Source organism: Chiloscyllium plagiosum, unplaced genomic scaffold, assembly GCF_037043375.1.
Source record: "Chiloscyllium plagiosum isolate Xiang-an unplaced genomic scaffold, Cpla_swu_hap1 HiC_scaffold_5, whole genome shotgun sequence".
In the NCBI taxonomy this organism is placed as follows: Eukaryota; Metazoa; Chordata; class Chondrichthyes; order Orectolobiformes; family Hemiscylliidae; genus Chiloscyllium; species Chiloscyllium plagiosum.
This window is the reverse complement of record NW_028270143.1, coordinates 67,639,387-67,667,122: the sequence shown is the minus strand read 5'-3', so window position 1 is coordinate 67,667,122 and position 27,736 is coordinate 67,639,387. Positions and strand designations below refer to the sequence as shown.

Here is a 27,736-nt window from a genome sequence, read left to right as displayed (position 1 = left end):
TCCAGCACCACATTTTTCAACTCTGGTCTCCAGTATCTGCAGTTCTCACTTTCTCCTAGGCCTTCTAATGGACCACCTTTGGGCTATCTGTCCAATTAAAGGCATTAAGGCAGGTTCCCATATTGCCAGCTTAATCAGAGGGCGTGTATTTCTAAACCCTCAGCTGCCTCATTGAAAGAGGTGTGCAATGTTGAGGCCGTGTGGGGATTGAGAGGAGCATAATAATGTTAAACCCTCTAAGATAACATTAAATAATCCCTCTGGGAAGCAGAGTGAAACCACAGGATACGCTTCACTCCCATCTGAGTAATAGTGCTTCTTTCTCTGATGCCCAGACAGTTACAGCATGGCCATAGTCATCCCATGTGGCAGGAAACAGCTTTGCTGTTGGTAAATTAGAGCGGTGTGCGAAAATTATTCTTGTAATAGTCGTTAGATAAGACCGAACTTGAATATTTCTGAAAAAGGACTTTTTTTGTGCACACATCAAGACAATTTGTAAGAAATACCACTGTAAATAGACTAGATCATTTATAATACATCAGAAGAGACTAAAGAGAAGTTTTTTTTTCAGCTGTACTCTAATAAGGGCTTCATTATTTAAATAGGCTGCTCATTTCCATTTTGTGGGCAGCTGATTGGCATTGGTCCTGCTGATAGGGAAACTCAATCACAGATGCAAATATCACAGAGCCATCCTGTTGCAGCACCCTGTTGTTTTCATTGTCACCACTGCCCAGTCTGCAACCTCAGTGCCAAAAACATCTTGCCAGAGGTGTCTAGACAGGAGAAAATGAGTTCCACTGGCAGGAGGAAACTAGAACCAGGGAATACTGATTTCAGGTAAAAGGCAAAAGAATCAAATGTGACATGAGGCTAAACTACTTAATGCGATAGTGGTTATGTTCGGATATCTGCCCCACAGCTAGGTAGAGTGGACTGAATTGATACTTAAAAGGGAATTAAATAAATGCTTGAAAGGGAAGAATTACAAAGCTGTGGGTGAAGGTCTTGGGGAGTTGGCATCACTGAATTCTCTTTGCGGAAAAATGTTAATCTGTGCTCTTGAGTAGCAAAGTTTGATATACTATTCATCTTCAGTACTTCATAGAAATTTTATTGTTTCTACATTTAACTCAACTGTTGATGCTTCCTAACTCAAGATGTGGTAAATAATAATTAATACACATAGTTATCAGGTCTAAAGGCAGTATGTCCACCCTGAACATCCTGAAGTATGCTGTAGGATTGAACGTGTAAATGCTTCTGCCCTTTTAAATGATCTAAAGAAGGTAGAATCCAATGTAATAAGTGGGACTCTCATGGGAGTTTCATTGTAAGCTGAAAATTAAACTAATTTGCTTTTGCTGTTTTATTGTAGAAGTACTGGTCAGCAGTGCAAAGGCCAATTTGACCCTTCAGGATATGAACAAGAATACAGCCCTCCACTTAGCTTGTAGCAAGGTGAGTGTCAAACGTGAAGGACCTCACATATGAAACAAAACTTTTCAATTTTATGGCATTAGTTATTGGCACTTGTTCATTTTGTTAAATAAATTAAATATAATTTAAGCGTTCCCTGGTCACTCACTGAAGCTGAACCAGACTTTGTGGGTCCTGTATCTGAGGAAAGATGTGCTCGCCACAGCGGGGTCAAGAGGAAATTTACAAGAATGTGCTTGGGAATGAAGGACCTGTCATATGGGAGCAGTTGAGGACTCCGGGTCTGTACTCAATTGCATTTCGAAAGATATGGGGGGTCCCATCGGAACTAACAGAATTCTGCGAGGCCTGGATAAAGTGGATGTGCGGAAGAATTTTCACGAAGAAGAGAGACTAGAACCTGAGGGCATAGAATCTTTAGAACTGATTAGGAGGAATTTGTTAAGCTGATGGGTGGCTAATTTTTTGGAATTCATTGCCACAGAAGGCTGTGGAGGCCAAGTCATTGAATGTATTTAAGACAGAGATGGATAGGTTCGTGATTAGTAAGGGGATCAAGAGTTATGTGGAGAAGGTAGGGGAATGGGTTGAGAAATATGATTACAGAATAGACTTGATGGCCGAATAGCCGAATTCTGCTCCTATATCTTGTGGTCTTATGGTTGCAGCCTGACTATTTGCTAAGTGAAAAGGGTTTTCCCTCTTTTTTTTATTTGTTTCATTTACCTATTGTTGATGTAAGGTGTCATTAACCATGCTATCAAGCAGCACCTGCTCAGTGACACCCAATTTGGATTCCACCAGGGTCATTCTGTTGCTGACCTCATTACAGCCTTGGTTCAAGAATGGACAAAAAGAGCTGAACTCCAGAGATGAAGTGAGAGTGACAGCCCTTGATATCAAGACAGCATTTGACTGTGTGTGGCATCAAGTAGTCCTGAGGAAACTGGAACCAATGAGAATTGGGAGCAAACATTATGCTGGTTGGTGTTATATCTGACAGGCAGGAAGGTGGTTGTAATTGTTGGAGTTCAGTCATCTCAGCTCCAGGACACTGTCCTATGCCTAGCCATGTTTAACTGCTTCATCGATGTCCATCATAAGATCAGAAGTCAGGATGTTTGCACAATCTTCAGCACTAGTCGCAACTCCTCTGATACTGAAACAGTTCAAATGCGAGGCAGTGACCATCTCCAGTAAGCAACCACCGCACTTGACATTCAATATATCATCATCACTGAATTTCCCATGATTATCAATGAATAAAAAAATAACTTAGTTTAAATCCATGCCCCCTCATTCATGATCCTTTCACTAATACAGCATTTTTCATCATTTTCCCTGCCTACATCTCATGCCTTTAAATACTTTAATCAGATCTCCTTTTAGCCAACACTTCTTCAAGGAGATCAGTCCCAGTGTCTTCAACCTATCTTCGTAACTGAAATTCCTCATCCCTAGACCAATTCTTGTAAACTCTTCACTCTCCAACACCTTCACATTCTTTCTAACATGTGCTGCTCCGAACTGGAAGCAGTATTCCAGCTGAGGCTATGTCTTTTGTAAGCATAGCCTCTTGCTCTTGCTCGTGTATATTCTGTACCCCTCTTAATAAAGTTGGTTTACTACATGTTGTATTAACTAATGTTTCCATCTGACCTGTCACCTTTAATGTCTTATGCACATAACACAGCTCCATCTGCTCTTAACCCTTTTTAGAGTTGTGCCCTCTATCTTGTCTCTCCTTGTTCTTCCTACCAAAGTATATTACCTCACACTTAGAATTGAACTTTATCTTCCACCTATCCATTTATTCTATCAACTAGACTTGTGTTCTTTTGATTAGGAGAAAGTGAGGACTGCAGATGCTGTAAATCAGTCGAAAAGTGTGGTGCTGGAAAAGCACAGCAGGTCAGGCAGCATCTGAGGAGCAGGAGATTCGACGTTTTAGGCATAAGCCCATCATCTGGAATGAAGGACTTATGCCTGAAACATTGACTGTCCTCCTCAGATGCTGCCTGACTTGCTGTGCTTTTCCAGCGCCATACTTTTCAACGATATCCTTTTGATGTTTTACATTAACTTGTAATTTATAGTGTTTCCTGGTTTTCTATCAATTTTTAAAATCGTGTCTTGTATCCCAAAGTCTAGATCATTATATGTCAGGAAAAACAAGAACGCCATCACAAACCTTCTCCCAGTCTGAAAAAGATACATAGTTATTGTTTCTTACCCCACAAGTTTTGTATGATGCTGCTATTGTTCCTTTTATACCATGAGATTTTGTCCACAGGTCTGTGCAGCACACTATCAATGTCCATGTACAGCATGTCAACAGCATTACCCTCATTAACCCCCTTAGACTATCAAAAGGATCCAGTAAGTTAGTTAGATATGATTTTTTTCTTAAGAAACTCATGTTGTCCCTTCTTCATTAACCCACAATTTTCCATGTGATTATTAATCTTGTCCTAAATTATTGTTTCTAGAAATTTCCTAATCACGGAGTTAAATTCATTGGTTTGTAGTTCCTTGGTTTTTCCTTGCACCATTTCTTTGAGCAAGGGTTTAAATGATGTAATTTTCAAGTAGGAGAGATATACAGTATGGAAACAGACTCTTCGGTACAACTCGTCCATGCTGACTAGATATCCTGAATTAATATAGTCCCATTTGCCAGCATTTGGCCCCCATCCCTCTAAACCCTTCCTTTCGTTTACCTATCCAGATGCCTTTTAAATGTTGTAATTGTACCAGTCTCCACCACTTCCTCTGGCAGCTCATTCCATAACATGTACCACCCTCTGCGTGAAAAAGTTGCCTCTTAGGTCGCTTTTCAATCTTTCCCCTCTCACCCGAAACCTATACCCTCTAGTTCTGGACTTTCCCACCCCATCTCCAGGAAAATACATTGTTTATTTACCAAATCCATGCCCCTCATGATTTTATAAATCTGTATAAGGTCACCCCTCAGCTTGCAATGTCCCAGTGAAAATAGCCCCAACCTCTTTAGTCTCTCCTTATAGCTTAAACCCTCTAACCCTGGCAACATCCATGTAAATCCTCTCTGAACCCTTTCAGTTTCACAACCTCCTTCATCTCTGAGGGAGACCAAAATTGCGTACAATATTCCAAAAATGGCCTAACCAATATTCTCTATAGCTGCAACATGATCTCCCAACTCCTATAGTCAATGCGCTGATCAACAAAGGAAGGCATACCAAATGCCGCCTTCATTATTCTATCCACCTGCGACTCTACTTTCAAGGAGCAATGAACCTGCACTCCAAAGTCTCTTTGTTCAGCAACACTCCCCAGGACCTTACCATTAAGTGTATAAGACCTGCTCTGAATTTGCCTTTCCAAACTGCAACACTTCCCATTTATCTAAAGTATTCTCCACCTGCCACTCCTCGACCCATTGGCCCATCTGATCAAGAACCCATTGTAATCTGAGGTAACCTTCTTCGCTGTCCACTACATCTCCAATTTTGGTGTCATCTGCAAACTTACTAACTATACCTCCTATGTTCAGATCCAAATCATTTGTGTAAATGACGAAAAGCAGGGGACCCAGCATCAATCCTTGTGGCACACTACTGGTCACAGGCCTCCAGTCTGAAAAACAATCCTCCACCATCACCACCCTCTGTCTTCTACCTTCAAGCCAGTTCTGTATCCAAGTGACTCATTCTTCCTGTATTCCATGTGATGTAACCTTGCCAATCAGTCGACTATGAAGAACCTTGTCAAATGCCTTTTGGAGTCCATATAGATCATGTCTACCATTCAGCCCTCATCAGTCCTCTTTGTTATTTCTTCAAAAAAACTCAATCAAGTTAGTGAGACATGATTTCCCATGCACAAAGCCATTTTGACTATCCCTACTCAGTCCTAGCCTTTCCAGATACGTGCAAATCCTGTCCCTCAGCATTCCCTCCAACAACACACCCACCACCGATATCAGGGTTACCAGTCTATAGTTCCCTGGTTTTTCGTTACCACCTTTCTTAAATACTGGCACCACGTTAGCCAACCTCCAGTCTTCCGGCACCTCACCTGTGACTATCGCTGATACAAATCCTCTAAGGAAGAGTGAAAATTTATTGCCATTGCCTCCCATACTCCCATTCTCACTTCCCTCAGTATACTTATAAGCATTTAACCAGTCCCAGTGGCTTGTCAACTTTAAGTACGATCAGTCTATCTCTCCCAGTTGTCTGTGCACCTTGGTATTCCTGTCTGATATTGTCTCCTGATTTCCATACCCTCACGAAATTAAAATAAATTATCTTCTATAAAACCCCGCATAGCACAGTACCTGCATTCTTGAAGTTGGAGTATTCCTACAATTCTTTTCTTTATTATTTAATCTTGTCATTACTTAAAATAGCCAAATGAATACCAATGAACCATACACCAATAAATAAAGCCTTGCAAGTATGATAAATCTGAATAAAAATTAGCAGACTTTACTCCTGGCCATAAACTTTAAAGCACTTATTTTTTTTCCGCACCAAACACCTCCCTCTGGTGCAATTCTGATTTCTTTTTCCCCATATTTCGACACCCACTTTTTACCCAAGTATCCCTTCGTCTACAACCACCACTCGCTCCCTAGTTCCATGAGGTCTCTGAGATCCCTGGCAGACCTATGAGGTGATAACAGATTATCCTTCTCTCAAAATGGTATCCATCCACAAAATAATACAAAATTTCAACATATTTTTCAAAATGGCTCTGTTATGGTTTTTTTAATATATATATATATATATATATATATTAAAGTTCCAAAGCTCTTCTCCAGTATTTCTCATAGCTTCTTAGATCTTGTTCCTTTCTTCATTAAGCAAATGATAATTGACTATTGCTGTCCACCTATTTTAGTTTGGAGATTTCTCATTCTCCTCCATGTTTTTAAGCTATGATATCAATCCTGTATTTTCTCATTGGTACATTTTGTTGAAAGTATATTATCCCATAATGATTTATTATCAATGTAGCATTGATTGTATGATATTGCTGTGTAATCCCTTTTGAGAATGCCCTTCAATATTTTCATTAAGAAAAACACCATATCTGTCACCTCAACAAGGGCAAGAATTTTCACTGCTAAAGTACTTTTTACTACTCTTCTGATCTTTTTGGTAAAGTGCAACATGTGCCTCCTATTCTCAAAAGAAAAACTACAAACTTTCCTGTAGGTTTGCAGAGGAGACTTTTTTTTTAAGACTAGATTACAGTGTGGAAACAGGCCCTTCGGCCCAACAAGTCCACACCGACCCGCCGAAGCACAACCCACCCAGAGCCATTCCCCTACATTTATCCCTTCATCTAATACTAGGGGCAATTTAGCATGGCCAATTCACCTAACCTGCACATTTTTGGATTGTGGAGGAAACCGGAGCACCCGGAGGAAACCCACGCAGACACTGGGAGAATGTGCAAACTCCACACAGAGAGTCGCCTGAGGCAGGAGTTGAACCTGGGTCTCTGGCGCAGTGCTAACCACTGTGCCACCGTGCCACCAACATCATTTGAGCCAATAAGTTTCATTTTCCTGGCATCTCCCAATGTGGAAATTTCAAAACTTCAATGCTGCATTTTTAATTTCTTAAATGTTTTGTTTGCCCAAATAATGTCTTCCACCTTGGGATTTTTTTTTGTATTCGTAATCAACTGTTAAGACCTCAAATGTGTTATGTGACCTCATTTGCGTGCCCAACTCATTCAGCTGTTCATTAAACTCCATTTTGGAAACTGGTGCATCTTTTTGTGAGGCTTCACTTCGTGTAACAGCAATTAGGCTAACCTAATGTTTTCCAAAAATGTTACTGATGAAAAGTGACAGTCCATTCATTCCACCTAATTTCCAATCCAATACATATAAAAGCTCTTGAAGCTTGATTTGCAATTTTGAATTGCTTAGCCCACTTATTTGTTAGCCCAGTTATGATCATGTATGCAAATTTGCTGCTCCAGTCACACAAAAAGAAAACATCGATGTACAGCATTAAGGTGCCTGAAAGCTGACTTCTTGGTGACATTAAAATATGGCAGGTCTGCTTTCAACTGGAGATAACCCAGGTTTAAGAAAACAAAACTTACTGAGAGGTACCAAACTACAGAAGGATCATTCAGGTTAAATAGATATGTTATTTGGGGAGTGTTCCCATTGCTTTTGGTTACTGTTTGAGGGAGAGGGAGTGTTTTCCTTTTGAGCTGATCTCCCTGCAAAAATGCAGCTTTTTAACATCAGTTGTTCTACATTCCCAAGCATTTATTGATAAGGAAACCAAGAAAATCTTCTCACTTGCATTTTCCAGCCTGTGCATGGACAACCCTTGCTCAAGCAGCTGAGAATTCACAGTTTGGGTGATTTGCTGAAATTTTCTGAACCATTTTGTCTACTTCTGTGTAGTTACTTTCTCACATCCCATTGCTAGAAGTGTCTTCTGCTGTCATATTCATGCTGATAATGTTCATGTTTGTATAGATCTCTCTCAATTCATCATTAGGAAACTCTCAACCATCCCTGGCAAATTACTGCGCTGAGAATGTTTTCTATTGCTTTAAAAATAGTTTCTCTCCACTTCTACATTATCCCCAATTTGGTCTAAATGTGACTCCAAAACCAGCAAAGTGTGGTTTATTCTGAACTGCCCTCTGAAATGGTTTAACATGCCACTCAGCTGCGAAGTCTCAACAAAGTAATGATATTAAGCAAATCACATAGGGCAGAAACAGCCCTGTCAACCCAGCAATTTTGTCCTCTCTAACATCTGGGGACTAATGCCAAAATTGGGATAGTTGTCTCACAGACTAGTCAAGCAACAGCCCGAAGTAGTCATACTTTCAGAATCGTACTTCACAGCCAATGTGCCAGACACCTCATCACCATTGCTGGATATGTCCTGTTCCACTGGCAGGACAAACCCAACAGAGGTGATAGCACAGTACAATACAGGTGTTGCCCTGGGAGTTCTCGACAGTGACTCCGGTCCTCATGAAGTCTCTCCATTTCAGGCTTTCAGATTTAAGCTATGTTTATTATTGTCCGAATTTCTTTTGTTTACATCTGACAATTTACACTTTTGATTACATTTAGGGCCATGAAACTAGTGCCTTGTTAATACTGGAGAAGATTACTGACAGGAGCCTCATAAATTCAACAAATACTTCATTACAAACGTAAGTATTTTAAAATTTATTTTTAGCAAGCAAGCAAATGCTTTACCTACATAAAGGAAGACTTAGGCAAGATATTTTGTCCATATATTTGAAGCTTTTTCCTCTCATCTCACGCTGAGCAGGAAGGTTCACTTTCAGACGTTTCATCACCATACTAGGTAACATTATCAGCGAGCCTCTGGTGAAGCACTGGTGTTATACCCAGCTTTCTATTTATGTTTTTAGGTTTCCTTGGATTGGTGAAACCATTTCCAGTCCAAATCAATGTGTTTGTTAATTGAGTTCTGGTTGCAGTGCCATGCTTCCAGGAATTCTCATGCTTGTCTCTGTTTGGCTTGACCTAAGATGGATGTGTGTCCCAATCAAAATGGTGTCCTTCTTCATGTGTATGTAAGGATGCTAGTGATAGTGGGCCACGTCTTTTTGTGGCTATTTGATGTTCATGTACCCTGACAGCGAGCGTTCTGCCTGTTTGTTCAATGTACTGTTTGTTACAGTTTTTGCAAGGTATTTTTTAGAGAACGTTTGTTTTGATTGTTGCCTGAATAGGATCTGCTGTTTTAGTGTGTTGCTGGGTTTGTGGAATTAGGGTACGGATCTGTCATGATTTCACTGAATAGCAACAAGGCTTGAGGGGCTAAATCGTCTATTTCTGCTGCTCTGTTTTGTTGTTCCATCTGAGGAGAGAGAAGCTTAAGTTTCAGATTGGCTGTTCATCAGAAATGGAAAGGTTATGCATGTTAGATGGTATAAGCAATTATAAAGGCAGGTTGGAGCTGTGTATAGGTCAATGAGAATGAAAAGGAAGGTCCGTGCGAGGAAGAAGGAGCGAGAGATTAAATGGCTACAAGGGATGGTAATGAGACAAGAAACAAAGGGTCGAGGAGACATGTCAATGAGATGGCAGAATCATTGCAAGTTGCTCTGTTCAAAACATGAAGACTCTAGGCTATGATCTCAAAATCAACAATTTGTTCACTTACAATACTGGAATGATGGATGCTCAAAATGAGAAACAAATGCAGATAGCTGGAGAAACTTAGCAGGCCTGGAGGGAGAAACAGTTAACATTTCAAGTCCAGTATAACTGATCACAAAAATAAATGCCCATGTGATCCAAGACAAAGTGGCAAATTTGGTGCATAAAAGGAGTAGTTATTTGATTGTGTTTTTGAATTCTTCTTTGTGTGGTTCCATATGCTCAGAAGAACCAGGAGGAGACATGAGAAGTTGTTGGTGGATAGGATCAGGGTAAACCCTAAGGCTTTCTATAGGTATTTAAGGAATAAAAGAATGACGAGAGTAAGATTAGGGCCAATCAAGGATAGTATTGGGAAGTTGTGTGTGGAATCCGAGGAGATAGGGGAAAGCACTAATGAATACTTTTCAACAGTATTCACTCTAGAAAACGACAATGTTGTCAAGGAGAATACTGAGATACAGCCTACTTGACTAGGTGTGATTGAGATTCACAAGGAAGAGGTATTAGAAATCCTGCAGAGTGTGAAAATAGATAGGTCCCCTGGGCCGGATGGGATTTATCCTCTGGGAAGCCAGGGAGGAGATTGCCGAGCCTTTGACATTGATCTTTAAATCATCGTTGTCTACAGGAATAGTGCCAGAAGACTGGAGGATAGCAAATGTGGTTCCCTGTTCAAGAAGGGGAATAGAGCCAACCCTTGTAATTATAGACCAGTGAGCCTTACTTCAGTTGTTGGTAAAGTGTTGGAAAAGGTTATAAGAGATAGGATTTATAATCATTTAGAAAATAATTTGAATAGGGATAGTCAGCACGGTTTTGTGAAGGATAGGTCATGCCTCACAAGCCTTATTGAGTTCTTTGAGAAGGTGACCAAACAGGTAGATGAGAGTAAACTGTTTGATGTGGTATATATGGATTTCAGCAAGGCATTTGATAAGGTTCCCCTCAGTAGGCTATTGTACAAAATGCAGAGGAATGGAATTGTGGGAGATATAGCAGTTTGGATCAGTAATTGGCTTGCTGAAAGAAGCAGAGTGTGGTGGTTGATGGGAAATGTTCATCTTGGAGTCCAGTTACTAGTGGTGTACCGCAAGGATCGGTGTTGGGTCCATTGCTGTTCGTCATTTTTATAAATGACCTGGATGAGGGCGTAGAAGGGTTAGTAAATTTGCAGACGACACTAAGGTCGGTGGAGTTGTGGATAGTGACGAAGGATGTTGTAGGTTACAGAGAGACATAGATAAGTTGCAGAGTTGGGTTGAGAGGTGGCAAATGGAGTTTAATGCGGACAAGTGTGAGGTGATTCACTTTGGTCGGAGTAACCGGAATGCAAAGTACTGGGCTAATGGTAAGATTCTTGGTAGTGTAGATGAGCAGAGAGATCTTGGTGTCCAGGTACAAAGATCCTTGAAAGTTGCTACCCAGGTTGACAGGGTTGTTAAGAAGGCATACAGTGTTTTAGCTTTTATTAATAGAGGGATCGAGTTCTGGAACCATGAGGTTATGCTACAACTGTACAAAGCTCTGGTACAGCCACACTTGGAGTATTGTGTACAGTTCTGGTCACCACATTATAAGAAGGATGTGGAAGCTTTGGAAAAGGTGCAGAGGAGGTTTACTAGGATATTGCCTGGTATGGAAGGAAGGTCTTATGAGGGAAGGCTGAGGGACTTGAGGCTGTTTTCGTTGGAGAGAAGAAGGTTGAGAGGTGACTTAATAGAGACATATAAGATAATCAGAGGGTTAGATAGGGTGGACAGGGAGAGCCTTTTTCCAAGAATGGTGAAGGCGAGCACGAGGGGGCATAGCTTTAAATTGAGGGGTGATAGATATAGGACAGATGTCAGAGGTAGTTTCTTTACTCCAAGAATAGTAAGGGTATGGAATGCTTTGCCTGCAACGGTAGTAGATTCGCCAACTTTAAGTGCATTTAAGTCGTTGTTAGACAAGATATGGACGTACATGGAATAGTGTAGGTTAGATGGGCTTCAGATTGGTATGATAGGTCGGCGCAACATCGAGGGCCAAAGGGCCTGTACTGCACTGTTATATTCTATATGATTAGTCCTTTATATTTTATGGCATTTATCAGTGATTTAGACCTGAATGTAAGGGTTATTGTTAAGTAATTTGCAAACAATTCAAATATTGACAATGCAGTTAGTAATGAAGAAAGCTGTAAATGGCACGAAGAAATCTGTGGACTAGTCAGATCGTGGAACACTGACAAATGGAATGTAATCTGTTGAAATATGCGACAATGCAATTGGGGAACGCTAACATGGCCAAGGAATGCAGAACAAATGATAGGATGTGAAGTGGAAAGAAACAAAGGGACTTTGGAGTGCATCTCATCAGATCCCTGAAGGTGACTGGGCAGATGGATAAGGTGGTCAAGAAGGCATAAGCGCTCTTGCGTTGCTTAGCCATATGAAATACTAGGTAGGCTCAGCTGTTTCCTGGACTGGAGAATTCTCTGTCTGAAAGATCAAATAAGCTAGAATTCTTCTCTTTGAAATGGAGCAGGCTAACGTCATAACCTAAAAAAATTAGGTTAGGTGTATAACGTTGAGGGGTTATTTCCCTTCGCTAAGGAGAATTCTTTTAGAGCAATAGTTAGGAGGTTTCAAAAGGAAGTATTTTTAACCCTGTTCCATCTTTCTGAAATGTCATAGACAGTTTTCTGATTTAAGGGTACCATATAAATATCAATTGTTACCATAATAGCTCCAGATACAGTTTATAATTTTTTTTTGTTCTCACAGGCCACTGCATGTTGCTGCACGTAATGGGCTAACGGTAGTTGTGCAAGAGCTTCTGAGCAAAGGAGCTAGTGTACTTGCTGTAGATGAGAATGGTAAGTTTGTTTTTAATTCATTTTTTAAGATCTTCAGGTGAAGTCTTATCAGGTCCTAGCAATTTGTTAGGTTCTAGTTTTCATAACTTTTCAGCATCTTTTCCTAGACGATTGTCTTTCACCTCTGTATTTGCGGTTTCTTTTGGGATATTGCCTGTACCATTAGCGGAGACAGATGCTAAATATATGAACACAACAATTAGGAGCTGAAGTAGGCTATTCAGCCCTTTAAGCCTGCTCTGCCATTCAGTAAGATTATGGCTGATCTGTTTGTGTTCCGAATTCCACATTCCCATCTGCCCCAATATCCCTTGCATAACAAGAATCTATCGCTACCTTAAAAATATTAAGTGATCCCCTGTCTACCACCACCGGGGACACTGTTTCAATGTTGCACAACTCTCTGAGAAACATTACTCCTCATCCCTGTCCTAAAAGGATGACCACAATTTTAAAACACAACCCCCACAACCGAAAACATCTTTTCCAGACCAAACTTGTCAAGACCTTTCAGGATATTAGACACTCCTGTCACACCATTCCTGTTCTAATGTCCAGTGGAAACAAGTCAGACTTTTTACCCTATCCTGTCAAAACAATCCACTCATTTAGCTATCAATCCAGCACCCTATAAATTCTTCTGTGAATACTTATTGGTTCATCTGTCATTTCTGTAACTTCCATAGACACCAAAGAGGACCAAAGCTTACTCTACTTTTTAAAAATATCTGTAGAAACTTATTACTTTTTGTTTCATATTTCTCAGTAGCTTTCCCTCATACTCCTAATTTATGTCTCATTTTGATTTTTTTTCATTCTTTGCTGTTCTTTTAGTACTCTGTCCAGTCTTCTGCCATCCATCTTGTGAAATTGTATACTTTTTCATTCACTTTTGTACTGTCACAGTGTTTGGGTCTTCCCAGAGTCTTTCTCACTGGAATGTAACTTTGCTGAGTGTTATGAAACTCAGGACCTTCCAATCAATGTGATTTCACCAGTTTCCTCATTTCCCCTCCCCGCACATTACCCCAGCTCCAACCTTCCAGCTCAGCACTCCTCATGACACGTCCTATCTGTCCATCTTCCTTCCCACCCGTCCACTCCACCCTCCCCTCCAACCTATCGCCTTTAGCCCCACCTCCATCCACCTATTGCACTCTCAGCTACCTTCTCCCCCCCCCCCCCCCCCCCCCACCCCCAACCAGACCCACAGTCCTCCTATTTATCGCTCTACCCCCAATGCTCCCAGCCTCATTCCTGTTGAAGGGCTTTTGCCTGAAATGTCAATTTTCCTGCTCCTTGGATGCTGCCTGACCACCTGTGCTTTTCCTGTACCATACTCTTGACAACATTCCATAAATGTCTACTACTGCACCCCTTCATATCCTATATCCTTTAACCCACTTTCCTAGTTGAGTTCAGTCAGCTCTGTCTTCATGCCTTTGTAAATGCCCTTGTTTAAGTTTAAAACAATTGTCACACACTTGCTCTTCTTATCTCTCTAACTGCCTCTAATTCTTTCCTCAGATTAGAGCCACCACATTCTTCCTTCAGTCTTACAATGATGTGCCAATCTTGCTTAAGTGTATACCTCAGTGCTGGTTGATCTCATGTAAATGTCAACCCCTGACATATAACCAAAATCAATCAAGGATTTTTCATAAGGAGGAGATAGTGGTGCAATGCTCATGTCACTGTGCTAGTAATCCAGAGCCCCAGCTGAATATTATGGGGGTATGTTTTAAAATCCCACTGTGGTAGATGTTAAAATTCCCATTCAATAAAAATCTGGAGTAAAAGGTTAGCCATGTAGCCACTCTCGATTGCCTACGATTTGACTATTCTGTTATAGTAGCAGTAGGAGAGACTAAACTGCAACCTCTCCAAAATATTGCTCATGCAAACGTTGAGTTTCTAAGACCAGAATTTTAGCCAACTAATACAGAGCTGTTAACTTTTAAACCTGTGGACATGGTCCATGTTGTCAAGTTTCTCCAGTGGAACTTAAAATCTCAACCTCTTGACTCAGGTGAGAGAACTATCATTGCTCTAAGGGTAGCTATATTCACCAAAGAGTGGTTATAGATTCTTGTCTGGTTATTTCTTCATGTAGTACTTGATTAGAAACTTGCTTGAAATTTTAGTTGTTGCTGGGCGTATAAACAGCTATAACTTAAGGAACCTTAAGATGTTTTATATTGACATTGCCAGCAACAAAACTGCAATAGATTTAGATATAGTTCGAAGAGGAAAATCTTTAAGTAGAGGTTGTTTCCTTCACATGCTGAGACTGATGCTCTACCCCTCAACAAGAAACTAAATGTACTTTTGTGCTTTCCTCCTCCTGTCGACTGCATATTGTTAAGATAGTCCTTATCAATGTTATAGTCTTGTTTTTAAATATTTACATCACAGCTCCGTGCTTTTATATCTATTTACCAATATGAGCTATAACGAAATTTCATATGTTTCAAGTATACTAATTTGTTAAATCAAAATGACTTTTCATAACTGTCCATTAATTATACTGAATTACCGTTTGTATAAGGGTAGAGTAATCTAACTAATGCGACTTTTAAAACTTGCTGTTTTAGGATACACACCTGCCTTGGCTTGTGCTCCAAATAAAGATGTGGCAGACTGCTTAGCCCTCATTCTGGCCACCATGATGCCTGTTTCATCCAGCAGCACTTTACCCACTCTCAGCTTTAATGCCATTAATCACTACAATAATCCTTCGAAGACTGTGTCCTTTGACTCTTTACCAATAATGAGAAGTGATCATAGCTCTTTCTGCAGTTTGAACAGTATAGGAAGGGAAGATGGTTACCCTTATACTGAAGATGACGAACTAAATGATTCTGATTCAGAGACCTACTGAAGACACTGACTTGAACTTTCATGATGAAAGCCCTTGAAGCATGCCCATAGATCGATGGGTTTTTTTTTAGATGAACGCCTTCTGAACTCCCTCAGCCAAGTGGAGGAATTACATTATAGGTTTAAAGTTGAATTTATCAAAAAAAAGACACAGAAGAATGCAGGTCTATGGAACAAGAAACAAGCAGCTCCGAGCTTGTAAACAATGTAGGAAACTATGGACAAAGTTGATGGATGCCAATGTTGTGTTATTTTAATGCTCTTTATTTCCAGTGCCAGGATCCATTTCAACAGCATACACTGGTTAATGGTTTGAATGAGAAGACTTTTCAGTGCTGGGTGAAATAGCACTACTAAAATTAATGGGGACGTCCAATCAAAAATTCCCAAGTCTTATTGAATTTAATAAAGAAAATGGTGTAAAAAGATTGGTGTATATCACATCATTCGCTTGCATGATGATTTGCCAAAGGGACCAAACAAACTGACTTTAAAAGAATAATCTTATGTAAAAACAAAATACAAATATTAGAGAGCTGTAATTCATTCTCAACCTGCAAGTTTAAAAACTTTGCTTTAACAGTATTAAAGTAAACCGTTCAGAGATTTTGATGTACATTTGTTGATCAATTCTAGATCTTACTAGATTTGCATGAGTATAGTAAAGGCATTGTGTTAGAGTAGGGAGGGAAAGGGAAGAGAAAACTGAAACCTATTTTTGAACCAACAGAAAATGCCCCTTTCCTACTTTTCTAGTTTGGCATAAGACCAACAGACATGGTGCAGTTAGGGTGATGGTTAATTAAATATTAAAATCAACCAAGTTGTTGTGGAGAGCCACCCATTCTTTTTGCAATTTTTCAAACCCAAATTTTACCAGTGTATTTTATAATATAATTGGTATTTTAAAATAGATTTGTAGGTGTGGAAGCCATCTATACCACAAGTCTCAGAAAGTAAGATTTCCTGGACTTTGCAATATACTGGACTTTAGTTTTTAATTGACATTCACCTTCTAGATGGTTAACTGTATTACAGTTATTTCAGCTACATTTGTACAACTGTTTGTTTGGTTTTCAATTTTTTCAGTGCCTTCATTGTTGTCTGTTTCATAGTTATGGATGTACATCAGGGAGGAGACATATGAAGTCATTATAATTGAGACTTCTTTCCATGTTGTGAACTTACTTTTCAGTACCCATTTGGCATAGCTAAAATGTTGCAGCTCTTCAGTAATTTGCTTCAGGATACTTTGAACTGGTTTGACAGGTGTTTAGGCAGAACTTATCCAGTATTTCATGACAGGCATATATTTTCAGTTGAAGCAGGCAGTATCTTCATACTGTGTTGCACGATTGAAGTATGATAGCCCTGCATTTGGTTCTGTAAAGTCAGAATAAGCTGTGTCTGAAGGATTTCTACCTGTTACTTGTCAAAATGAAACTACTTTTTTTTTTTAAGTACACTACTTGGTACAAATTAATTTTGTTAATATAGTGCTCCTGAAATGTATTCATTCCAAACAGCAGGCCTGGAGTGCACAATAAATGGCTGATTTTGATTCAGTTTAGTCCTTTTAAATCACTACATTCTTAACAGTTTATTGTTGCATTTCATTCAGCAGTTTCTTTACTTAGTTGTTTAATGTCAACTACTGTGTGACTTTTACCTATTTTGGCACTTTTTCAGTTGGTGTGACTTTCAGCAGTCTTGGATAAAGGCCCTTAAAAACAGTTCCATCAGACCATGGTATTTTAATAACTGGAATCCTTTAAAGTGCAAACTGATTTCTCAAAGTTTTGAAATATGAAATGGGACAAAATCTGTGCTGTTTTAATGTATTTCTGATTTGTTTTATTTCTTTTGAAGAGGTTAAGATTATAGCATGTATATAGAAATTGTGACTGCTTGGTTACCTACCTGCATTCTTTAAATACTTTGCTGAGATTATTGTATATTTTATGGATAATAAAACAAAAATGTGAGTTGTATGTAATTAAGTGTTGCATTCTGTGTATTTGTTAAGATCCCAGGTGATGTTATTATTGGACAAGTCAGATCCTAGACTGAATCTGGCTTGATAGATCTTTTTTTTTAAGCAAATTAGAATAACCATACTATTTGGATATGAACGCATGTTTAAAGATGTTGAAACACATGGGTTAAAGTGCAATTCCATTAATCCCAGCCCTACCCAAATGAGTCATCGTGCCAGAGAGTCCCATACAGAGTTTGAGTTAGCTGTGGCTTCCATTCCCTCTCATAAGAATCTGATAGCCTCTACTTTAATTTCTCAGTTTCCCCTTCAAGGTTTTAACTGTTTTACACATTCATCACCCAATACCTCTGCAAATCTGCCTAAGCTGAAACTAAAAGGTTTTTTTTTCCAAATTCCAAGTGTTTTCCCCAAGTTCCAAAAAAAAGTCCAGAATCTTCGATCTGAAATTCCTACATTACATTGATTATTTCATTCACTCAAACTGTCCATAAGGTCTCTCTAATACCTGTGTTTCAAAAGAACTCATCATTGTTAAAGAGGTACTTGCACATTAATCATTAAACCCCTTCAGACAGAGAAAACTCATTTGCCACTAGTACAAAATTCAAAATCCAAAATAAACAATATTTAAACATTTATTAAGCTTACATCACAATATTTGATGTGTTTTAGAATATTAGCTAAAATTGAATCCTCAGTGCTTTGATAAGTAAACTGACAACATCTAGCTTTACTATTCGCTTATCCTTGATTCATTATTTGCAGCTACATTGTCCACCTGCCTTTCTGACATTGCTTGAACTAAGATTTGCTTTGGTACCACATTGACTATCTTGACAATTCCATTCTCTATCCTACAGAAGCTCTCCTAACACTTGGTTCTTATTCCAACCCCTTATCTCTAATTTCTCAGAATTAACCTTACAATATGTAATGCCCTGCCAGTAGCAGTGGTGGACTCTCCCTCTTTATGGGCATTTAAACAGGCATTGGATAGGCATATGGAGGATAGTGGGCTAGTGTAGGTTAGGTGGGCTTGGATCGGTGCAACATCGAGGGCCAAAGGGCCTGTACTGCGCTGTATTTTTCTATGTTCTATGTGCTTGCTTCTAACTCAGCACGTAGCTCTCTTGAACCGTTGTGGTTTATGTAGTGCATGTACATTTGCAGTGCAGTTAGGAATAAAATTCTAGATTTCTGATTCAACAACAAAACCAAACAGTGATGGTTACAGGTCAGGATGGTGTGTGATTTGGAGGAAAGCTTGGGAGGTAGTGGTGTTCCTGTGCACTTGCTGCCCTTGGTCAAAGTAATGAAGATTCTAGGTTTTAAGGTATTGTCAATGGAAATTTATTAAGTTGCTGCAGTGCATCTTGTAGATGATGCACATTGCTGTCACTATGTATTGCTGATGGAGAGAATGAATGTTAAAGGTGGAGAATGGGTGCCAGTCAGGCAGATGCCTTATCCTGGATGGTGGTGAGTTTTTTGATTGTTGAAGCAGCACTCGTCCAGGCAAAATGAAGAGTAGTCCATTCCCCTCCCAACTTGTGCCTTGTAAATGAAAGCCAGGTTTTAGAAAGTCATAAGGTAGGTCACCACAGAATTCCTAGCTTCTCATCTGTTCTTGTAACCACAGTATGACTGACCCAGTTAAATTTCGGGTCAGTGGTAACCCCCAGAGTTATTGGTAGGGCGATTCAACAACGGGAATGTGTGGAATCCTGAAGAATTTGTTGAGGGACCTTGTAGTGCAGTGGCAATGTCCCTTCCGCTGCGTCAGGAGACTCCAGTTCAAGTCCCACCTGCACCAGAGGTATGTAATACTATCTCTAAACAGGTCAGTTAGAAAATATTTATCCTGAGGAACTCTTGCAGTGATGTCCTTGCTCTGAGATAATTTACCTCTGACTACACCTAACTTCCTTTGCATTTGGTATGACTTTAACCAGTGAAGGTTCCCTCTTCCCCCACCCCCAAATCCCTGTGAGTGACCCCATTGCTAGGGTACTTGATGCTACACTGTGTCAAATGCTGCCTTGCTGTCATTGTCATCTCACCTCCGACCCAAAGATTAAAAGAATAAGTGGTAACTTGATTGAAACATTTGAGATCCTGAAAGGTAGTGAGAGGCGAGATGTTGGGAAGAGATTTCCACTTCTCGGAAAATCGAGAACTCGGGATCACTGTTTTAAATAAAAACTGCCCATTTAAAACAGATGAGGTGACTTTTTTTTCTCTGAGGATCAGGAGGCTTTGTAGCTCTCCTTGTGAAAAGGTGACAGAAGCAGAATATAGATTCTTGAGAAGCAAGGGGTTCAAGGTTATCAGGATATGGAAAGTATTTTGGCACTTCATTTTTAGGTTGACCCAGTGCTACCCCAGAATGTCCTCTTGCTCAAAATCGTAGATGATAATCAGCAATCCTCAATAAAGGATTGAAAGACTAAATTTAATGTCAATGATGTTGAAAATAAAATCTCACAATTGGATCTTATTACTGAATATTACTGAAATAGTAGTTTTTTTGAGCAGTTCAGATAACTGGCTAATTTTCTTCTTGATTTAACTGTCTGTTCACATCAAATCCATTTTGTGACTCCTTGACTCATTTTTGTTGTTCCCCCTTAATACAGAATTACTTTTTCATGGAAGTGTAAACACTGGAAACTTATTTCTTTGGGACCATATAGGCCAGCCTACTAAATGAGCTTAGAGTTTTGAGGGCAATGAAATGAAAGTAAGGAAACACTGTGTCCTATGGACTATTCTCTGCCAGGCATCCTTTTCCAAACACTTTCCCTATGGGTCATTGGTCTCTGACAAGACCTAATGTCCATGATGATCAACTACACTCAAATAACTTTTTCTCATATTGAAAATGTTATCTCCTATAAAGTGATCCATTGTACCTGTTTCCAGAGTTCAATCTTAAAATATTTCTGGAAAACTTGAGGCAGTTATAAGTTTTAGCTGATTTGTTCAAGACTGAAGTCTGTTTTTCTCAGTTCATGATCTGTCATGTCCCTGATTTCTTGTAATGTGACTTCTCTGCTTGCAAACAGCTTGCATGAACAAACTCACAATTCATATATTTTGCACCTTCCTGTCCCTGTTTCGAATGGAACACAGTTTTAGTCTATTTGGCATCCTTTGCTTTAATCTTTGACTTATCGTTGGTTATGAGACACTTGTGAGCAGAAAAGCAAATTAAAAAGTACGAGGTGATGTTTTACCAGTTTGTGATAATTTCTAACAAGAATTTTTTCTCAACATGAAGAATTCATCAGTGTCTAGAAAGGTCAAAATTCTTCAAAAGAGGTCAGTTCACATACAAGATAGCACCCAAGCAAACACTTGCATAGCCAGTGAGTATTTTACAGTATATTGTTTGAAAATGCAGTTTGATGGTGACGCTTGCAAAATCTAATGTTTTCAGTTCTTGACCTTCTCAAGTGTGGATCAGTGCAAGTATCTACCATAATGTCCAGATTTCCTTGCAATTAGGTCATTAACACACAGACAGATGGGTGCCTTCCATCTTTAAAGCCTAAAAAGTTGTTGAAGAATCTCCAAAATTCTATATTGCCCTCCTGAACAGTGCTGACAGCAATATTGGAAAATACATAGCAGTAATGAAAGAAACATTGTCCATTATTATAAAGACAGAAGTGCTGGAGAAGCTCAGTGGGTCTGGGAGCATCTATGGAGAGAGAAACAGTTAACATTTTGAGTCAAGTGACCTTTCTTCAGAACTGAAAGTAGCTGGGAAAAGGTATTTATGCTCATGATGGGGGTGTGGGTTGAGGAGGAGAAAGGAGACACATAGATGAAGACAGTGCCCAGAGAGAGGGAGACAGGAAAAAGTGCAGATCAAGGGGTTGCTGATAGTAAGCCAGGAAAAAGGTAACTGCTGAGTAGGTGCTAACGGGAAGTGTGAGTTGTTGAATACCAGCCACTGAAACAGGACTTGGAAATATAGGTCACGGTTGTTGTTGCTATTCTTACATTCCGTCTTGAGAACAAGACCCAACATTCCTTTAGTCTTCCTGATTAGCTGCTGCACCTGTATGCGAGCTTTGTGTTTTGTGCACAAGGAACTCCAACTGCATCTTTCTGCAGTTTCTCTCCATTTGAACACTTGTTTTTTTGTTCTCCCTTCCAAAATGTACATCACATCTTGCCACATCATTCTCCAGTTACCAACTGTTTGCCCAGTTAAACTATCAATATTCTAAACATTCTGAAATGGCTAAACTCAATGCTGCCTCCCGAAGGCTGTTAGGTGCTTAAGTAGAATCTGGATTAGTGGTGCTGGAGGAGCACAGCAGTTCAGGCAGCATCCAAGGAGCTTCAAAATCGACATTTCAGGCAAAAGCCCTTCATCAGGAATAAAAGATGAGATGATGTTCCTCCACTTGCATTGAGCCTCACTGGATACTGCAGCAGACCTGAGACAGAAATTTGGTGTGGGAACACAATGGTGTGTTGAAATGACTGGCAACTGGAAGCTCAGGGTTATTTTGATGGACAGACTGTGTAGGTGTTCTGCAAAGCAGTCGCCCAGTATAGAGTACTGCCCACTACATTGTGATGTGGAGGAGCCGGTGTTGGACTGGGATGGACAAAGTTAAAAATCACACAACACCAGGTTATAATCCAACAGGTTTATTTCAAATAAACCTGTTGGACTATAACCTGGTGTTGTGTGATTTTTAACTTTGTCCACCACATTTTCAGCAGTGAATATAGTCAACTAGATTGAGAGAAGTGCAAGTAAATTGCTATTTCACCTGTAAGCATGCCGGATAGGTTGGGGTACAGTGCTAGAATGCTAGCCAAGAAGAGATCAAAGTTCCAACTGTGTTGGAGGTCTGGTGCAAGGCGGCGGCTAGTGTTTAGATTTGATCAGGCAGGGCTGGAGAAATCAGGTTTAGCAGAGGAGGGGGAGACTAGGTATTGGGTCCATGTTCTGGTTTGGTCCAGATCTGACATGGGAGAGCGCGAAGAGGGCAGAGGAAACAAATGGGCAGGTCCAGTGGTAGAGATGGGAGTTGCAGGAGGTGGGGCCTGGTCAGGTGGTGGAGGCATGGGGAGGGGAGTTCAGGTACAGCTCAGGCCAGGGATTCCACATCCTAGCTGGGGTGGAGTTCTGGTTCCAGGGGGTTGTTGGATCACCAAGAAATTGTCATGTCATGCTCTGATGCTGAAGGGGTCTGGGACTGTGGGTGAGATAACTATTGGCTCTGTTTAATAGCTGTTGATGTGTTAGAGTATGTATTTAATAGTTTAGCATTTCCTGTAACTGTTTTACTTAATTTCATCAGAACCATCCAAAGTCTCCCATTTCTCGGGACACTTTCAGATGTGGTAGAATTGCCCAGCAGGAGATTCGATTTCCGAGACAATTTCTTTGGCAAATACTGCAATAGGGATTCTCCAGGATCACCAAGAATAACTCCCATCTCTACCCACGTAACAACTGTCTGACCAGTGGAAAATCTGCCCAAGTTTCTTGGGATTGGCAGTGTGGATACATACAGGCTGTTACCCCTCATGTGAGAATCTCTGACCAGCGAGCATAATCCCAGAGTGTGGGGGTGTCCAGTTAGGACAGAGGTGAGGAGGAATTACTCCTCGCTGAGGATAGTGAGTCTGTGGAATTCTTTACCACACAGGGCTGCAGATACTGGCTCATTCAGTATATTCAAGGCTGAGATTTTTTTTAAATTAGGATGGGAAACAAGGGTTATGGAGAATTAGCAGGACAGTGGAGTTATCAGATAAACCATAATCTCACCGATTGATAGAGCAGAATGGTCATCTTGGCCTCCTATATTATATGGCCCTATGCTCTTGTGCTGTTAAGCCAAAGAGATGTTCTCGGCGAAAGTGAGGACTACAGATGCTGGAGATCAAAGTCAAGATTAGAGTGGTGCTGGAAAAGCACAGCAGGTCTGGCAGCATCCAAGGAGCAGAAACATCGACATTTCAGGCAGGAGCCCTTTACCAGGAAGGTGATGAAGGGCTCCTGCCCGAAACGTCTATTTTCCTGCTCCTCGGATGCTGCCTGACCTGCTGTGCTGTTCCAACATGACTAATCAAAGAGATGTTCTGTACATTGCACAAATAAGTAATGTGGTATATGTTCATTTCAGTGCCAGACTGGTACCAACAATATAAGGCCAATGTCTCAATGATTGGCAGATTGTACCAAACAGTAAACCCCTTCATCTGTTTGCAACAAGGTACTGATTTTATCAAACCAGCCTGCTCTTGGAAAACTCACAACATAGTGTCCAACACTAGATGTGATTCTGAAATCAAACTTTAGTAAAATGGGATTATTTGAGAGGTGATTATGAAACATCGGCTGCATTTGGAGTACTGTGTGCTTATATACAGTTAAGATATAAAAACTATATTTGTGTGGCAGCTTTAATATGTTGATATTCATAATAAAATGTTATAGTTATGAAAACTTGAAACGATCTGATCATTTCTCTCTAACAGTCCAAAGCTGTTCAGTTATTCAAGAACCAATCACATGATCATTGTCAAAGGTCTTTAGCCTATCACTGATACCTGGTCACTTGTCTAGTTCTTGTTGTAAACCAGAGCTCCATCCGAATATAAAACCCCTCAGCTTCAGTTCATCTGCAACCACTTCAATTATTGCTTGTTCAAATTGCCGTATAGTTGATGGTTTCCAGCAGGGTCTGTTTACTCACTTCTTCAAAATGTGCAGCAATCCTTGCAAAACACTGTTAGACTCAAAATGATTATAGATGTACAGCACGGAAACAAACCCTTCAGTCCAACTCATCCGTGCTGACCAAATATCCCTAACCTAATCTAGTCCCACCTGCCAGCACTTGGCCCGTATCCCTTTAAACCCTTCCTATTCATATACCCATTCAGATGCCTTTTAAATGTTTCGCAGCTTGTTCCATATACGCACCATGCTCTGTGAAAAGTTTGCCCGTTAGGTCCCTTTTAAATCTTTCTCCTCTCAACCTAAAAATGTACCCCCTAGTCTTGAAATCCCCTATCCTATGGAAAAGACCATTACCATTACCATTACCCTTTTGAATCTTTCCCTTTTCACCTATGCTCTCTTGTTTTGGACTTCCCTACGCTGGGGAAAAGATCTTGGCTATACACCCTGTCCATGTCCCTCATTGAGTCATACAGCACGGAAACAGACTCTTCTGTCGAAACAGTCCATGCCAAACATAATCCCAAACTAAACTAGTCCCACCTGTCTGCTTCTGGTGCGTATCCCTCCAGACCTTTCCTATTTTGTACTTATCTAAATGTCTTGTCTAAACATTGTAATTGTTCACCACTTCCTCAGGAAGTTCATTCCACATACGAACCATTCTTTGGGTAAAATAAATTGCCCATCATGTCCTTTTTAAATCTTTCTCCTCTCAACCTAAAAATGTACCCCCTAGTCTTGAAATCCCCTATCCTATGGAAAAGACCATTACCATTACCATTACCATTACCATTATCTATACCCCTCATGAGTTTATAAACCTCTATAAGGTCACCCCTCAGTCTCCAATGCTCCAGGAAAAACAGCTCCAGCCTGTTCAGCCTCTTCCTGAAGTTCAAGTCCTCCAACCCTTGCAACATCCTTGTAAATTTTTTATGAACCCTTTCAAGTTTCACAACATCCTTCCTATAGCAATGAGACCAGAATTGTGCATTGGTTAGGCCACTTTTGGAATACAATGTTCTGTACAGCCGCAACATGACCTCCCAGCTCCAATACTCAAATGCACTGACCTATTAAGGCAAGCATACTAAACATCACCTTCACTATCCTGAAACACTTCTCTCATTTCAGAACCCAATTTAAAAAGCACAACAAAGGCAGATTAGGTGGGAAACTAACATTTTACGATTTTAATTTCGTTATAATCTCACAATTAAAGTATATTTATTGATTAACCTAATATATTATTCTGCTCAACTAAAGCCAATGCAGATCTTCACACTGTGACATCATGTGACTCTGCTTGGTTTCACTTGACAAAGAATTGCACAATGGGATTGTGAATAAAGTGAAGACAGTAACCTAATATTATAGAGTTACAGCTGTAAGCTGAAGGGCCTCTAAGTTAGCTGATGTAATCAGACTTCCAAGGTTGTATAAGACAAAGTACTATTAGCGCATTAGCCCTTAACAAGAAATCATACATGTAGCTGTGCCCTTGTTCTAGTGTGTTTTAATTTGTTCAGAAGGGCATCTTTTGCTTAAATGCAACATCTATATTTGAGTTAACTTTGTATCACATTGTGTAAGTTTGCAGCTCTATTACCTTTTAGACTTTATCATACCCTGTATGAGAATTTGTTGAGATTCGTATTTTCTGTTATTTTTTATGTAGCTCTGATATTCTAACTTTTTCCTTTAAAAGATAAAAGTAAAATTCCAAGCATTCCAACACAGTGAAAAAACTAATTAGTTGATGACAATGGGAAAAACAAATGGTGATTGTTAAATGTCTGGTGTCATAGGAACTTTGCTAGAATTAAGTGAGGATTGAGACATGAGCACAAACTAACAATCTTGCAGTGCTGACCACAAATGCTCCTTCCTTTAATGAAAATGTAAAGAACATTTCAAACCCATGGGTAATTGACACCTTAAGGAGCTGGTCAGGAGAAAGTCAGTCACTGTCCATCACCCATTAGAGCCAATTAGAGATTGATCAGGGGTCCCTTAAACCAATTAACTTTGCCGAGCGTAGACCAATCCAAATAGAATGATGTGATTGATCATGCTGTGGCTTCTAAGTTACTTTTCAGTGACCAAGGTGTATGAGATGTTTGAAGTTATCCCACTTCCAACTGGAAGCAGAATGCACGGGATAGAGACAGGATGTCAGCCTGTGTCCGAAGCTGAAATGGAAAACAAGAGCCATAGTATATCACTGAAGTTACTGCCCAGCTCAAATTGGAATTATTTAGACCCTAAGATTGGCTATGATATGATTGGCTATATCGAAAACTGGATGAAATACTTGTATTCAGGTTGTGACTCGAAAAGTAATGAGAGGGGCGGTGGACTTCTGTCTTAGTTATAGTACCCTTGTCTGTGTGCTGTGTAGGTTTCTGAGTTGCATGAGAGTTTATCCATGTTTAACAATACAGAAACTTGCTAGCCCATGACATTTGAATACTCTTTTAGCAATATTTGCTCAGGCCAGGCACTTGGTAGGGTTAAGTGCCTGGAACAGTGGGATAAATGTAGGCAACTGCCAAATATTTAAAGCAGCAGCAACAGCTGTCAAAGTCAGCAGCTCCTAACTGTTCTCCAAAAACATCAGCCATCTAACAAACCCTTGCACAGTAACAAGATACTGACCGGCCGGGCTGCTTTCAACCACCTCCAATCTTCTGACTGGCGACAATACAACACCAAGTGTTACGTCATCATCTTGTAGCTGAAACTCTTTCTCTCTCCCTGATCACTGTCTGATTCTGTCCAGCCTGTTTACAATCTTGATTCCTATTTTACACAGACCTGAGCTGCATCCTCTCTGGGAGAAAGACTGCTGATGCCTACCACTGTCACATCACTTTCCTCTGCTGCTGAAATGCTGATCTGTGCCTTTATTATATCCACATACAACTATTCTCACCCACTCCTCTTTATGCCACCCACACTCTACCCTCTATAAACCTTGAACTTATCCATAACATAGCTGCCCGCTTCCTAGACTCTCACTAAACTTGTTCAGTAATCACTTGTCTTCCGATTAATGCCTCAACAATGAAATATTCACTCCTACTTTAAACATCACCCACCGTCTTGCTTTTCACTATTTCAGTAATCCCCTTCAACATTCGAACATGTGTCACTCTCATTTTTCCAACTTGGGCAGCCATTCCTTCAAATGTCTGAGATTTCAAATTCCCACACTCAATGTCTCTCCACCTCTGTCCTTCTTTAAAGACTCCTGTTAAAACCTCTCCCTTTGACAATTTAGGTTACCTGTTCTAATGTCTCCTCAAAGGACGTTTCCTGACCTGCTGTGCTTTTCCAGCGCATATCGACTCAAATATTTCAGTGTCACTCCTATGACATGTCTTTCAGAAGTTTTGCTGTTAAAAAGATACCAGGTGGAAAGCCTCCGCACTGCTCTGAGAGCCACAATGTTATTTCGGCCAATCCCACAAAACCTTGCCTCAGTGGTGACTCTGCCAAGTCAGTGATGTCAGTTGACCAAGCAACGTTCATGCATCGAAGGGTAGGGCTGGTGGTTTGGCTTTCGCTTGATGATCATCCAGCAATAGCAGAGAATCTAGCGGGCAAATGTTACCTGCCAGTTCTCAACGTACATCTGGATTTTATCCAAAGCCTGTTTCA

The 27,736-nt window shown here is 40.2% G+C and overlaps 1 protein-coding gene across 5 annotated transcripts in view; it reads left to right on the top strand.

Annotated features, from left to right (window-relative positions):
- LOC122547144 (serine/threonine-protein phosphatase 6 regulatory ankyrin repeat subunit A-like) overlaps positions 1-17,349 on the top strand; it is a 213,753-nt gene extending 196,404 nt beyond the window's left edge. For 4 of the 5 annotated variants that reach the window (XM_087987263.1, XM_087987262.1, XM_087987261.1 and 1 more), the window contains 4 exons: positions 1,382-1,464; positions 8,552-8,634; positions 12,382-12,473; positions 15,068-17,349. In XM_087987263.1, the coding sequence (XP_087843389.1) occupies positions 1,382-1,464; positions 8,552-8,634; positions 12,382-12,473; positions 15,068-15,354 (545 nt within the window). In that variant the 3' untranslated portion in view covers positions 15,355-17,349. Of the gene's footprint in view, positions 1-1,381; positions 1,465-2,247; positions 2,427-8,551; positions 8,635-12,381; positions 12,474-15,067 lie in introns of those variants that run through there. The other variant, XR_015757218.1, reaches the window with a different exon arrangement.
- The last annotated feature ends 10,387 nt before the right edge of the window (positions 17,350-27,736 follow it).